Source organism: Homarus americanus, unplaced genomic scaffold (genome assembly GCF_018991925.1).
Source record: "Homarus americanus isolate GMGI-L3 unplaced genomic scaffold, GMGI_Hamer_2.0 scaffold51333, whole genome shotgun sequence".
Taxonomy (NCBI): domain Eukaryota; kingdom Metazoa; phylum Arthropoda; class Malacostraca; order Decapoda; family Nephropidae; genus Homarus; species Homarus americanus.
This window is the reverse complement of record NW_024737950.1, coordinates 62,742-77,657: the sequence shown is the minus strand read 5'-3', so window position 1 is coordinate 77,657 and position 14,916 is coordinate 62,742. Positions and strand designations below refer to the sequence as shown.

The 14,916-nt window shown below is 41.6% G+C and overlaps 1 protein-coding gene across 4 annotated transcripts in view; it reads left to right on the top strand.

The window, feature by feature from the left end:
* The window catches only part of LOC121873631 (arginine kinase), a 90,130-nt gene extending 78,143 nt beyond the window's left edge, over window positions 1-11,987 (top strand). For 3 of the 4 annotated variants that reach the window (XM_042377279.1, XM_042377281.1, XM_042377278.1), the window contains exons 2-3: window positions 9,406-9,596; window positions 10,777-11,987. In XM_042377279.1, the coding sequence (XP_042233213.1) occupies window positions 9,406-9,596; window positions 10,777-11,678 (1,093 nt within the window). In that variant the 3' untranslated portion in view covers window positions 11,679-11,987. Of the gene's footprint in view, window positions 1-6,981; window positions 7,107-9,405; window positions 9,597-10,776 lie in introns of those variants that run through there. The other variant, XM_042377282.1, reaches the window with a different exon arrangement.
* The last annotated feature ends 2,929 nt before the right edge of the window (window positions 11,988-14,916 follow it).

Genomic DNA, 14,916 nt, shown 5'->3' with positions numbered 1-14,916 from the left:
CCATAGTCTCTTATTCAATTCATGCATTTTTCAAAAACTTACAGGGGTTACTTCGGGCAATTTATCTTTGTAGTCGAATTAAATTTGCACGTTTTATGAAAGAATTATAAGATTTTCTTTGGGTTTGACTGAGCTGATGTTATATTACGGAAGGAAATGGTGATGAGACATGGTCGTTTTTGATATGTAAGGGAATAAAAGAAAGGGGGATGCAGGTAGGAGCGCAAACAGAAAACAATAGGGAGCAGGACATTGAATTTAATACCCTTATAGAAATGGGAGAGATATGCCCTCACAGATAGGGAGGAAGAGAGGGAAAGATGTCTCATCAGATAAAGAAAGAGAGAGGGGGAGAGATGCCCCGCAAGAGATAGAGGGGTGAAGAGTGTAAAAGAGAGAGGGGGAGAGATGCCCTGCAAGAGATAGGGGGTGAAGAGTGTAAAAGAGAGAGGGGGAGAGATGCCCTGCAAGAGATAGTGGGGTGAAGAGTGTAAAAGAGAGAGGGGGAGAGATGCCCTGCAAGAGATAGTGGGGTGAAAAGTGTAAAAGAGAGAGGGGGAGAGATGCCCTGCAAGAGATAGTGGGAAAAGTGCCCTGCAAGAGATAGTGGGGTGAAAAGTGTAAAAGAGAGAGGGGGAGAGATGCCCTGCAAGAGATAGTGGGGTGAAGAGTGTAAAAGAGAGAGGGGGAGAGATGCCCTGCAAGAGATAGGGGGTGAAGAGTGTAAAAGAGAGGGGGAGAGATTGTAAAAGAGAGAGAGGGAGAGGTCTGTTAAAAGATGAATAAATGTTTTTCGAAACGCCATACTAGTGTCAAGTAGGGGAAGGTACGCGTTTTACATTGTGTGGGATGGGGCTTTTCCACTCGGCTCAGCCCCCACAAGTTGCTTTTCATGGCGACAGTTACGAGTTACCGGGAGCTTGGGGTGTGGCATGGGGAACGATAAATCCAGTATCCCATCGCATTTTTGTGCCGGTAGACAAGCCCAAGTGAGCAGAAAATGTATGAAAAAAAAGGGGGGTCGCCTTAAGATTAGACATACCAGCTTATTTCGCCCGATGTTTAATTGAACACCTTAATACTAACTTAACCTAACCCCCACCCCCAAATAGCGTCAGGGTTTTCAATCGAGTGAAATAAGCTGGAGTGCCAAATCTTAAGGCGATAGAAAAATTGCGTGTCATCCGAAACAGATTTTGATAATAAGTTTTTCGTTTTTTTTTTTTTTATGTCTTGTCATGTGTTTTTATTGACTGGGAGTCGAAGTTTTTTCTTTATTAGGATATGTAGTGTTTGACTTGACCAAGGGATTCACTTCTTCATTAATCCGAGAGATGCAGTTTTTTCTCATTCTTTCTAGTTAAAAGAGGGGTGGGGGTGAAGTATGTGGAAGAGACCCAATCTTTATTCATGCAAGCAATTTTCCCTGACTGTTTCTTCTGAACCACAGGTCTAATTGGATTTCTTATATTCATGCAAGTTTTATATTTTTTTCGTTAAAATGTCCCACATAAACCATTTTCTGTCCAGTAAAATCATGCGTAATATTTTTTCAAGTCATTGTAAGGAAAAATTCTCAAGAAGACCAAGTTAGGATTGTTTTCATCATCTGAACTGATAAGCAAATGAACCGCACTAAATAATGTTTTCATCAATCCCATGGTGGGGATTAAATATAATGCAATAATCTTTTACAATTCGGACTTAAGTGTGTCACCGTCGGCCTACTTCTCTATATAGGGTGGATGAATTTTATTGTTTCCTCGTGAGTATTTTTAGTCTAGATAATTAATTGTGCTCTACTGTGCAACGCAGTAATGCTATATTGAATACATAAATATTACTAAGCACATGAACTAATTCAATGGATATTAGCTGCCCCTACTACAAATTTCATAGTATATAAACATTCCAAACGGTATTGGTATTATTTTGGTCATCTGGGGAACCTTAAGATTCTAACTATGGGATTAAGTACTTTAAACAATAAGACACGTTATCTCTACGGGATTTCTGTCGCAAAATATTTTTCTATCGCATAAGAAAATACATATTATATGTTAGGTTAGGTATGATAAGTTATTAGAACTAAGATAAGTTATATTATAAGTTATGAGATTAGCTTACATACACTGGTAAGGGGAGGGGAGGGGGTAGTAACTCAAAACTAGTGATTTCCGATAGAAATGGAGGTCAAAATCGTTCATAACACATCGCAAACCATTAGAAACATAGTCTGCATATCCAAGTACGGGGATGACCAAAACTTAAAATTTACTCAATATAGCCTATCTCGAATCTAAGCATCCAAATACTTATGGTAGTTAAAGTAAAATTTTACCCATTAATTAATATAAATGAAGATATATCCCAGTGGTTCATTAGTGAATCATCAAAACAATAACAGCATTATGTTGTCATGTTTACCTAGCACCAGGCATTCTCAAAACAAAGTCCAGACAATGTCATTACTTCTCAATTGACTCGTATCTCCATCCGTGCGTCGTCTGCAGGGTAAGTGGTGACGTCATTGCAAAAGGCGGCCCTATTTCTAGAGAAATAAACTTATCTAGACTATTATAGCAGGACTGTAAACTTTTATTACAAATTATATATACCTTATCACTCTCCGAACGTGGCAGAGTGTATTTCTTGTGTTTACCCAGAACCGTCAACTCGTCCATTCTAACAAACTAAAACTGGACTTTGGCAGTTTATCTCACCTATAATACTGCTGTGGTATGTACCGTACACCCAAATTATCTATATATGACTGTCACAAGGGTACAACCCCATTGTTACTATACAACTGATAATTTGATTATATGTTGCCAAGATAACAGACCAACATTAGAGTGCAATACGGCAGAGTAGCTCAAGTCGGGTACTCATTGATAATCAAGTATTTGTGAGTGTGTGTGTTTATTGAAAGGTTTGTTTTACCTCCGTATTTGGTTGTATTTATTACACCATCTTCCATTATCCAGTAGTGTGGGTGTACAGTTCTTGCACAACACAAACCCCTCAACGCTAACACAACCTCTGCCAAATATTTGCTCATGCACTGCCTCACTCACTCCCTATCGGTTCATTTCTTTCACCTTTATACATGATCTTTATCGTGTTTGATGTTATAATAAATATCGAATGGACCTGACCAAGTGAATAACCTACGTACTGTAAATTACCAATTTATAGATAAGATAATGGTTGCCCCTCGTGTAACGAGGATGACCGGCCCTAGAGCCACCTAGGCGTGAATTTGTTTAAGGTGTAGAAGCTGTCGCCAACACAACAACCACACCCTGAGTTAACGAGATGCATGACCCAGTGTCAAGGAATAGTCCGAGAAGACCGGACAACTTGCCAACTGTACTGGCCAACTGCACGATCCGCAAATCGATTAACATCCAGATCCCCAATTACTGCTGGGTAGACAGAGGCAAATAGCGTAAAGAAACTTGCCCATAGTTTCACCCTACCCGGGGATCGAACCTGGGTCTGCAACCAATATACTGTATATACTGTAGTTATACCAATATATACCGTCATGTTGAAGTGTGACCTTTGACTTCAAAGGGCACCGTGTTATCACGCTCTTTACTGACAAACAGACGAGACCAAACGCCCACGGCGTGAATAATTAACATATTTTAGGACTCAAGTTTTATTTTAGCGTTTTAGGATTTCAATAACTTTAATTTTCAGACGGTAAAGGATAATCGTTTCGTAATTTCTAAGTGTCTCCCATCATTATTTATTAGCTTAAGGTCAAGTTTACTCAAATGTTTCCTTAAAAATGCATATCCCATACTGAAAATTGCCAAAGTTTACCCAGCATATGAAAAATCTGTCGATAAAAGTCTTTTCAAGAATCACCGTCCCATATCAGTCCTCCCAGCTTTGAGGAGGATACTGAACTGGAGAAGCAAGCATGTAGTCGACTAAATTCCTTCTGCATGTCAATAACATCATTACAGGCTCTCAGTTTGGATTTAGAGGTAAAAGGTCAACTGAGAGCTCTGCTGTCCTTTACTAATAACATCTTAAACTCCTTTGATGACAGTCAGTTCATAGTCGGAATATTCCTGGACCTCTCTTAAGCCTTTGACACTGTCGACCATACCATCCTCCTGTCAAAGCTTGAACATTACAGTGTTAGGGGCTTATCCCACAATTGGTTTACCTCACATCTGTCTAAGAGGAAGCAGTATGTCTGCTTTAATAATCATCAATCTGACTCCTCACCAGTTTTGTATGGTGTCCCTCATTTTCGGTCCTGTACTGTGTATGTTGTACATAAACGAGATAGTCCATTCCAGCACACTCATAAAATACAACTTATTTGCAGACGATAGTAAATCTCTATGCCAGCAACTCGGATCTCCATTCCTTGATGGGAATTATGAACACTGAATTAACTAAAGTTAGGACCTGGGTAATACGTGATAAACTGACCTTAAACCTCGAAAACCCCACTGCATAATCTTTCACAGAAGGAAAAACTCACCCCAGATTTGGACCCCTGTACCTTAGTAATACAGCCCTCAAACGTGAACAAAATACTAAATTCCTTTGGGTTATTGTTGATGAGAAATTTGGCTGGAGAAATCCACAGACAAACCATTCACAGTAAAGTCAATACACAGTGAGGTATCCTGGATCACACTCGTCAGTAACTCATTCTTGCAGCAATGAAATAAATTTATTATGATCTTGTTTGCCAACACTTAATACACTGTCACACACTAAGGGGGGCCTCTGGCTCTTCAAAAACACAACCTCTGATTACTGCACAAAAGAGAGTTAAGCGGAAAAAGACCTACTTGAAAAAAAAAAGACCACAATAACGAACAATTTGCTAAATTGAAAATGTTAACATTCGTGGATATTAACACCGACTGATGTGCCCTATTGTTTACAAATCTATCAATCACTTGATTGACAATAATTACTTCCAGTTCCGGAATAATCAGAGATACAACTTAAGATACCCAGAGCTACTAAGACCCCATGCGCTCCTCTCAGTCCCAGACCTCCGTAAAATATCACGGTGTGAAGGTGTGGCACAACTTACCCCCTCACACCCGAGCACATCCTTTAAATCATAAATAAAAATATCTATTGTCTAAGTATTAATATTTTTATAATACCTACTGTTACCGCCACAGTAAGATAAACTAGAAGAGTGAGAGAGAGAGAGAGCCATAATAAGATAAACTAGACGAGAGAGAAAGAGAGAGGGTGAGAGGAGAGACAGTGTTGACGACGAATTTGCTGTTTTAAATATGAAATAGAAGGTCCTCGCTTAGGGCTACGATTGCCCACGGAGGCAGTATATCGTTCCCTGCAGGAAAGACAACACCTTTCGTCCACCTAACATATACCAAGAGGATATTACACCAGCTCTCGTTGGTCAAACCCTAGACCCTAAAACGTGAGTGTGATTGTGAACTACTAAACCATCTAAAAAAAACTCTAAATAACCTGAATAAGTATATTTATGTACTGTATTTTGATCATATTATACAAATTGTCTCCTAATGTATTAACAGTTGTAACATGCGAGTTATATTTAAGATGTTAACAGGCTATGTACTGTATATTGATGGTATTATTCATACTATGTGTCTTGAGATAGCAGCATTTGTTATATGTGAATTGTTCTTTAACAGGTTTTGACCGAATTATATGGTACGCGTCATCGTTATGGGTTTATTTCTCCAACAACAAATCAATAACATACTTTATATTCCTACCTTTATTATACCACCAAGACCGTTATATCATAAATTGCCATGTAGATAGATAAAAATTACCATGGCAATAATTATATTTGCCGACTAGACCTGATACTGACAGCTCTGTCTTCTTGCTCCACTTTAATACAACCCATGTTGTATTGTTTCCCTCCCTTATCATATTTATGTATATCAGCACCACTGTAAAATATTAAATTTTTTCAATTTCAATTGTTTATTCCTTGATAGAGGAAGCGGGATCCTAGTGCTGTCACTAGGTACCCCTGTACAATGACACCAGAAGCATCTGGCAAGTGTGACAAGTATTAAATATTATAAAGGGGCTTACTAAAGCCTAAGGAAGGAAGGATATTCCTTTAACACATAATCAATATTATTTACAAAATATCTGGCCAGTATGGGGAGGATCATCGTGTCTCCGTCAGGGAGTCGTGGAGTGTAAAATATGTATAAACTCATACAGTAATATACTGTAAATGTGAAAAAATATATATCGAAGTGATAACCGTGGTAACATTCTGATATGTTCGGATTACCACCATGGCATGTGTACTATTCCAGATGATACTTACTGTTAAATAATTCTTCCTTGAGATAAATGTACAGTATTATTTCAGGTGCCTTCAAGAGGGTTCATGCTCTCAGCTGGCTCAGCCATGTTAATATTGTTCTTATTATCGACTCTGTATCTGTATTTTTTTGGCCAAATAAATTGTTCCAATATCAATACAATCATTACATAGTGACAAATGCCTCTGAGTGGTGAAAACGACCAAGTGTGGTGAGTGAGGCAAATTGGTTGTCCCAGGAGAAGAAGCACCCGCCGCCACCCAGTTCCCGCCCTGTCTTAAGTAACTCAAGTTTTATAAGAGAGACGGCGGGTTCCCGTGTTCCCCTCGCCAGGCTTTCCACTCAGCTATCACCCGCTTTCTTTGTCAACTTTCAGTTGAGGAACCATGCAAAAATAAGAGATTCTATATTTAAAGTGGTGGTTCAGGCTGTGATTGGCTCGAGCTCGTGACGTCATCGTCTCATGAAGTCTTGTCCCCAGGCTGCCAACTAGGTGTATATTGTAAAGGTTTTATTTTTGTTACATTCATATATGTATTAACCACGTTTTTCAGCATTTTAATACTGGATAAAGTTATTAATCGTGAGAGTTTAATTAAAAGCTCTGGATGTAATAAGGATGGTATGTTAAAAGACCAGTGGTATTGAAGGCAAACTGTAGTGGGCCACGCCTATTGGCGGAGCGGGACGGCCACGCCTCCCAAGTTGCCGCTATATATACCGCAAAGCCGGCAGGTTCGTCACTCGCCGCTGAGTCGAGGAGAGGTTTGGACGGTACGTGCAGACAGCTCTCGCTAACCAAACTGACCTTTCTTTAACATTATCTTTCCAGTGTTGGTGGAAGAAAGTGGTGAATTTTTCAGTGACTGTAGTGGTTAAACGGTGCAGTTTCGAGAGTGGTGTTGTGCTTTTGTCCTTGTTATTAATTCCCGAAAGTGACGTGTTAATGGTCCCGGTCCATAGTGACGTGTGAAATTGTGATTATATATTAACTTGGATCGTTAGTTACTTAGTTGATATTGCCGCAATACCAAGAGGTGACCGTGTGAGCTAACATTGGTTAGTCGTAGAAAGTAATAGTGGTTGACTTTTGCAACTCGAAAGTGATTATTGTAACTAGGCTCGAGCCTCGGCGTTTTGTATACTGTACTCCCTTTTTAGCATTACTTGTTATAACGCAGATTACCTCATATTTGTTTGAGAATCGCTTGTCAATTTGTATAGAATTAAATTGCATTTTGTGGTAGCTGAATTTGGGTTTAATATTAGCTCGTAGATATTAAATTTGAAGAAACCATTATTACAAATACATTTTAGTTTAGTGAATCATACTTTAATAGCGCGAAGTTTTGAGTGTTGCATTTTTTCCTGAATTCGTGGCCTGTGTACGTGCCTTGAGTAAAGCTCAGCCGGTGGTGGGTGAAGCCGGCGTCCCGTGTAACGTGTCGCTGTTCTCTGGTAGCCACGACACGTTAACATTTAATAATTGTCACCAGGATTCTTTTTTACTTTAAACTTGATAAATTTCAGCATTTTAACTTTATTTCGCTTCGTTTAAGGTAAATCGGCGACTTGATAATTTGTTTACAATCTTAGTCACGACATGGCTCATGTGCTAAATATCGGGGTTAATAGGTGTAATATCGAGGTTGCCGGCTTTGGCGCCGCTGTCGGCTCGCCGGGTTGGCTGTGACGGGAGGGAGGACTGTTGTAACGATACTAGTTGAAGCCCGCGTGTTATTTAATTGTCAAAAACTTCCTTTAGAGAAAGGAGGGAAATTTGCTTCACCACTGCACTGGAGATGTATGTCTAAACTCCATTAACCGTCCTTGGAACTGTCGAGAGTAGCAGATATTGTGGTTGGTGGTGCATGGTAGGCTGGGAAGGTCACTCGGCGCCCTCCTGCATTAGCTAAAACAACAAGGAGCTGCAATTTGTGTACAATTAGGTTTATTACATTTTAGGAGTGATGGTGGTGGTAACGGCTTGCATTGAACGCTACACATCTGCTTTAATACCATTCTTCAATCCCCAGCCCCCCCCCCCTTCCCAACTCGCCAGACACGTAAAACTTTGTATTAGATCCAAGGATTCAGAGAATCCCAATCAATGTATGCCAGAAACTCTGCCCCTCCCTCTCCAGGGTGAAGTTTTTAAACCTTCCCCCCCGCCACACACACACACACCACCGTTGATGACTCACCGGGGAGGGAGGATGGGGGGTGCATACAATACACATTTAGCCGACTTGAAAAGACCACTACTACCCCTCTCGCTGTTAACTATCGGTAACCACAGCCGGTTTTTTAGGTACTTTAGTATTACTATATGGTCACTTTTATGCTGGTTTTCCTAGGTGAAACAAATGCCGACTTCCTGAAGAGTAAAGTAGATCACGGCTCGTAGTAAGAGAGGGTGGGGGACACGTAACGCCTATTGGTATTAGGCTAGTCATCTATAAATCGTGTATTGTGTAATATCTTCACATTTGGTAGATTACTAGTATTTTTTTTTAGTAATTTGGTACGCGATCGTCATTTCAAGTAACATGCTTGCCGGTTTTACTAATGCTTAAGTATGATAGGACTGATGAAATGGGAAAGAATAGTGGTGTGGATGGGCGACTGGTTTTGGTGATGTAAGGCCGGTTGTCACCCCCCACTCCCCTTCTGCTGCCCGTACCCAAAGACCTCGAACTTGATCACTGAAGCAGGTTGGGGGAGGGGTGGATAGTCGGCCCCTCCCCCACTGGGTAGAAGTATCTCTAGATAGGTGGTAGTAGAGGTCCTAATGGGTTTTAATGGCGTGAGATGACTGTTGTTGATAAGGTTGCGTATGGCAGGAGTGTTGAGGCGAGGTAATGGGGGGGGGGGTGAATCTGAATGTTGCAGCTAGTAGAATTAATGTGATGTAACTTCTTCGTATGCACGAGTGGACTGACTTGATTCTTAACACTAGTTTGCTTGTAAAATAGATGCTACTAGTTTAAGTTTGGCCATTTCGGTATAATATGGCTTCTAATCTAGGGATTCTTTGGTTCGAAGTTTAACACTTGTTTCTTGTTATCCACAGCCAGGAATCTTCGAGCACTAACATGGCTGACGCTGCAACCATCGCAAAGTTGGAGGAAGGCTTCAAGAAGCTGGAGGCCGCCACCGACTGCAAGTCCCTCCTGAAGAAATACCTTACCAAGGATATCTTCGACAGCCTCAAGGCCAAGAAGACTGGCCTGGGTGCCACCCTCCTCGACGTCATCCAGTCCGGTACGTGGCAAAGATCTAAAATCTGGTGGTTCTGGGGAAAACTGGGCGTGAGGTTTTGCTGGAACCTTTGTTATAGATTATTCTAGTGGTAGATCCTATATTGGTTGTACGAGACTACCTGTATGGCATAATCTCTTGTAGAGAATTTAGGTCGGTAACCTTGATCTAGATAATAATGATACAGTTCTTGGTGCTACACGCTGGGTGGACAACTGCCATCTTATTGCTTTATTAGAATGTTTGATCGTGAATTGTTAATCAAAATAGGGTTTTGAAGTTTACTGTTTTTCAATTGTTTCGTTTAACGTTTTTCGGTGTTCAATTTCTCTAAGAGAACTAATTCATTAAAGGAGATTGTCTTGATAGGTAGGAAAGCTCTTGGTCTCGTTTAATAGGCTTACTGTAAAACTTTATTGGGGAGTAAGTTAACGATTTTTTTTATCAATGGAACTAGTTTTAGAATATTATATAGGACGAGAATAGAGGCAATGTCTGAACCACCTTGTTGCAGTCGTTCATTGTGGGTGCCGAGGTAAGACACTGAAAAATGCCATTCATGTGATCTTATTTGACCAAACAATTTAAGTCATTGGTGCTGTTTGTGTAGGGATAAGCCATCATGAGGGGGAGGGGGGGGGGCTTGGTGGTGGTAGGATGGAAATGTGTTTTAAGTTGGTTTTAGAAAAGTGAGTATTCAATGTGACTAATGTTAGTAAATGAATAATAGAATTGGCGAATAATCCATGAAAGGCCTAGATTCCTCAAGTCCACCATGACCTCCGTATAACCGGAGTTTTGTGGACGCTTTTTTTTATACCCTTTGTTTACCCTAAATGAGAATGATTTAGATTGTGAAGTAAAACACCAAGCTAAAGTTTGTGACGCCCTGATGGGCTTGACCTAGTTGTGTAGCATGGGAAGGGAGGGGGTATTATGTAACTTTGATGAGGCCACTGGTAGTGGGGGTGGCAGTGAGGTGCACGAGCCTGGCCAAGAATCAATACTTCCACCAGCTAGCTCCCTGCATGTCCAGTCGCCCACAACTAGGGTGGGGGTACTGCACTAATGCTCTTGAATTGGCTAAAATCATTTTTATCCTATTTAAAGGGTTAAGTAAATTTGAATGGGTATAGGAGGATCAGTAGGTTAGTTATTTAATGAAAATTTTCATTCTTTTCAGGTGTGGAGAACTTGGACTCTGGCGTTGGTATCTATGCCCCTGACGCTGAGGCCTACTCTCTCTTTGCTCCCCTCTTCGACCCCATCATCGAAGACTACCACAAGGGCTTCAAGCAGACAGACAAGCACCCTGCCAAGGATTTCGGTGATGTCAGCAAGTTCATAAACGTGGACCCCGAGGGCACGTTCGTCATCTCCACACGTGTGCGATGTGGCCGCTCCATGGAGGGCTACCCCTTCAACCCCTGCCTTACTGAGGCTCAGTACAAGGAGATGGAGGAGAAGGTTTCTTCCACCCTGTCTGGCCTTGAGGGAGAGCTCAAGGGTTCCTACTTCCCCCTCACTGGCATGACCAAGGAGGTTCAGCAGAAGCTTATCGATGACCACTTCCTGTTCAAGGAGGGTGACCGCTTCTTGCAGGCTGCCAACGCTTGCCGTTATTGGCCCGCCGGCCGTGGTATTTACCACAATGATAACAAGACCTTCCTTGTCTGGTGCAATGAGGAGGATCACCTTCGCATCATCTCTATGCAGATGGGTGGTGACTTGGGCCAGGTGTACCGCCGTCTCGTTAGCGCTGTCAACGACATCGAAAAGCGCGTTCCTTTCTCTCACCATGACCGCCTGGGCTTCCTGACCTTCTGCCCCACCAACCTTGGCACCACCGTGCGTGCCTCCGTCCACATCAAATTGCCTAAGCTTGCTGCTAACCGCGAGAAGCTTGAGGAAGTTGCTGCCAAGTTCAGCCTGCAAGTGCGTGGCACCCGCGGTGAGCACACAGAGGCTGAGGGCGGTATTTACGATATTTCCAACAAGCGCCGCATGGGTCTTACTGAGTTCCAGGCCGTGAAGGAGATGCAGGACGGTATCCTTGAGCTTATCAAGATTGAGAAGGAGATGTAAGGAGTTAATGCTATAGTAAAGTTCGGCTCTACCCTCTATGGGTGAGGGCGAGCCGGGCTCTCCTGTAGAGGAAGGGCACCCCAACCCTGGACTCGGGGCCCTATAAGTGAAGGGCCTGGAGGGTGGGGGGGCTTACCGGCTGAGTGAGTCACTGTGAGGCCCCGGCAACATTCCAGGCGACACGGGGCTAGGTAGCGACCACAGGTCGAGAGGCCTTGTATATAACATCAACACGCGCATTGGTAACGCTACACCACATTAAAACTGTTATTACAGGATAAATATTATAAAAATTAAACGTTAAAAATACTTATGTTTCTTTCTCACCTCTGTTATATGATATAAGTGTGCAAGAATAGCCATAAAGTACCTATGCTTTAATTTCTAGCTTTCTTGAGAACTGATCCATGGTAGTTGTGGAGGGATCAATCTCTCGCTCTCTCCACCAATAGTGTTGACCCAAAGGGTTTTGTAACCTTGCTCTTTCTTTTTATCAATGATCTACTTCACACTACGACTAAAGCTATTCATTCTTACACTGGTAATTATATTCTTCACTTCACATTTATCCCCACCCCCTTAATTCTCAAGCTAAAGGTGATACCATTTTGTCAATCAATGCTGTTCTTTGCAGCATCTCTGAATGGGAAGGTAGAAATAAAGTAAAATTCAATAGTAAACTTATTTACCAATTGCACATTGCAAACTAGACAGTCTCCCACCAATCGCATTTCTGGACGCAATCATTGTGCCAAATTCTGTAATAGTTATGCTAGGTCTTCCCATTTCCTTATGTCATGAAAGCCACACATCCACGACAAAGCTGCCACCCGAATGCTGTAGTAGCTACCTCACTCCTGAGTAGTTGCTTCAAGTTTATAAGGGATTCATTCGTCTTAACTTCTCATATCTGGGGTAGCTCTTCTGTCCAACTGTTAGGGTGGAATGGAGGCATTTCGTCTGACTGACTACTCCTTTAGTTGATAATCTTTCTTCCCTTACTCTCCGCTGCAATGTTGCTTCACAATCTTTTACAGGTATTTTAACTGGCAATGTTCGGTGGATTTGGCATCCTGAATACCGCCGGCAAGGCCAGGCACGTAACGCTCGTCTTGCCCACGGTGCCCACCATTTCTCTGGATGTCCGTCACATTAGAATAACCCATTGTAGTACACCCTTCTTTCCTCACACAGCAAAACTGTGGAATGCTCTGCCTTCTGTGTTAAAAGACTAGTACAGTCTGTCAACCTTTAAAATGCCGGTTTTCCGTCATCGTGGTCGATGACCTGTGCCAGGGTGGGCTATCACCCCCACCCCACCCCCAAAAAAAAAACTAAGTGACTAGTTTTCCACTTAAAAAAAAAAACCTACCACAAATAAGCAATTAAGACTTAAGTATTTGTTTTGGCGACATTCAATCTAGATAATTTGTGCTTTTGGTCCCAAGTTCTTGAACACTGCTGGCCCTATGAAGTGCTGCCTTTTAGTAAAACTACTGCTTGGAATAGTTTTGCACAACCTAGTTCTGCACAATACTATTTGACCTATTTCATTACTCAAAACGTAGACTATATTCCTATCTTGTAGGAAACTTCGTCCCATTCTTATCTGGATTCTACAGTTCACATCAAGTTTTCGGCTTCGAAGAGCTTGCATCGTAAAACTGCAATTTACTTGTACAATGCAAGCCCTCCAGACACGGTAGACATTTGGTCCCTCCCCTTTCGGGAGTGACAACTTGTCCTCGTTCTATTTCAGTATTTACTACATTTGTCCTATTATATATTGGTAACGGTATCCGTGTGAATCTACTCCATTTAGACAGCGCAATACTGTCTCGGTGGCGACAAAGTAGGACTACTGTTGAACCAAATACGAAGCTACTATAACACACGAGAATTCAACTCTCGAAACGTCTGGATAAATATGAGTATTTAATACAAAACGGTTATAACAGCTTTCTTCTCAGTGCTGTACCTTTTGTAATTCATTTTAAAACTCTGGCACATGATTATGAATACAGGTGTATAATATGCCCGATCTAGCTCCTTAGTGGTTTATGTGCTCACGCTACGTCGCATCCTCCCTAAAAAGTGTCGTGTTCATATCCCAGCACTGTACGTTAATTTATGGTGTGCGAATTGGCGTGAAGATTCGACTTCTACATCTAACGAAACTCGGAACTTGTTAGTTAATACAGCTCTTTGGGGGTGCTGGTGATAGTGGTACCGCTCTTGCCTTCGCAAGCGAGATGTCACGGGTTCGATTCCCGGGCCGGTGGAAGTTGTTTGGACATACTTCCTAGCCCCCCATTAGTCCCTGTTCACCTAGCAGTAAAGTTGGTACCTGTTGTAAATCGAAAGTTGCGAATTCATATTCAGGGAAAGTTGTTGGAGCTTCCAATAACTTGATGACATAAACCACTGACTCTTCAGGCTTCTACGCCCTTAACTCATGAGACATAAAGGCAAGCATGAACTTAGCATGCTTCCCTGCTGGGCGCTGTAAACGCTTCTGCGCTTCACCTTACACAAAGATGTAGGGGAGTGCCCAATAAAACAAAAAAATACAGCTCTTTGAAATCTTAGATACGAACTTATTCCACAGCCTCTCGCGTGATGTTCTGAAGTGAAAAGTTGCTTTTAATGCCTGCTTTAACTAAGCATGAGAATAATTGGGACAAAAAGTGATGGATAAAACAAAGTGATCTTAAGATTATTTACGAATGGATTTATATGGGTGGCAGATGTCATTCATTATTTTACGAGCTTTTGTACCCATTATAAAATGCAATGTAATTTTTGACATCCTTAAAAATCAGTAATGCTGCATTGGCAATCCCAACCCGGCATGTGCTACAAAGATAGCTTGGGAAGGAGTGACTTGAGGCAACACTTGGAATGATATTGGCTCTGCTCGCGCTCCCATAGTAAATCTGCACTGACGGACTGGGATAGGCGTTTCATATGCTTCTTAAAACTCCAAAAATACAGCTGGGGAACTATCAACTTACTTTTCGAGCTTGACTGCAGGAGAATTATTAATACCTTTGTGCATAATTAATATAGGTCGCTATTTGATTTAAACTCTCTTACTTAAGATTTGTGCTACTTTGTTGTTTGTTATCTGCATTAATATTAACCCATTATATGTAAAATCTTATGATTATTACTGGTTACAGCATTTGTTTAATTTAAAAAGCTATGGCATTAAGATAAGCCCCGAGACAACTCCAAC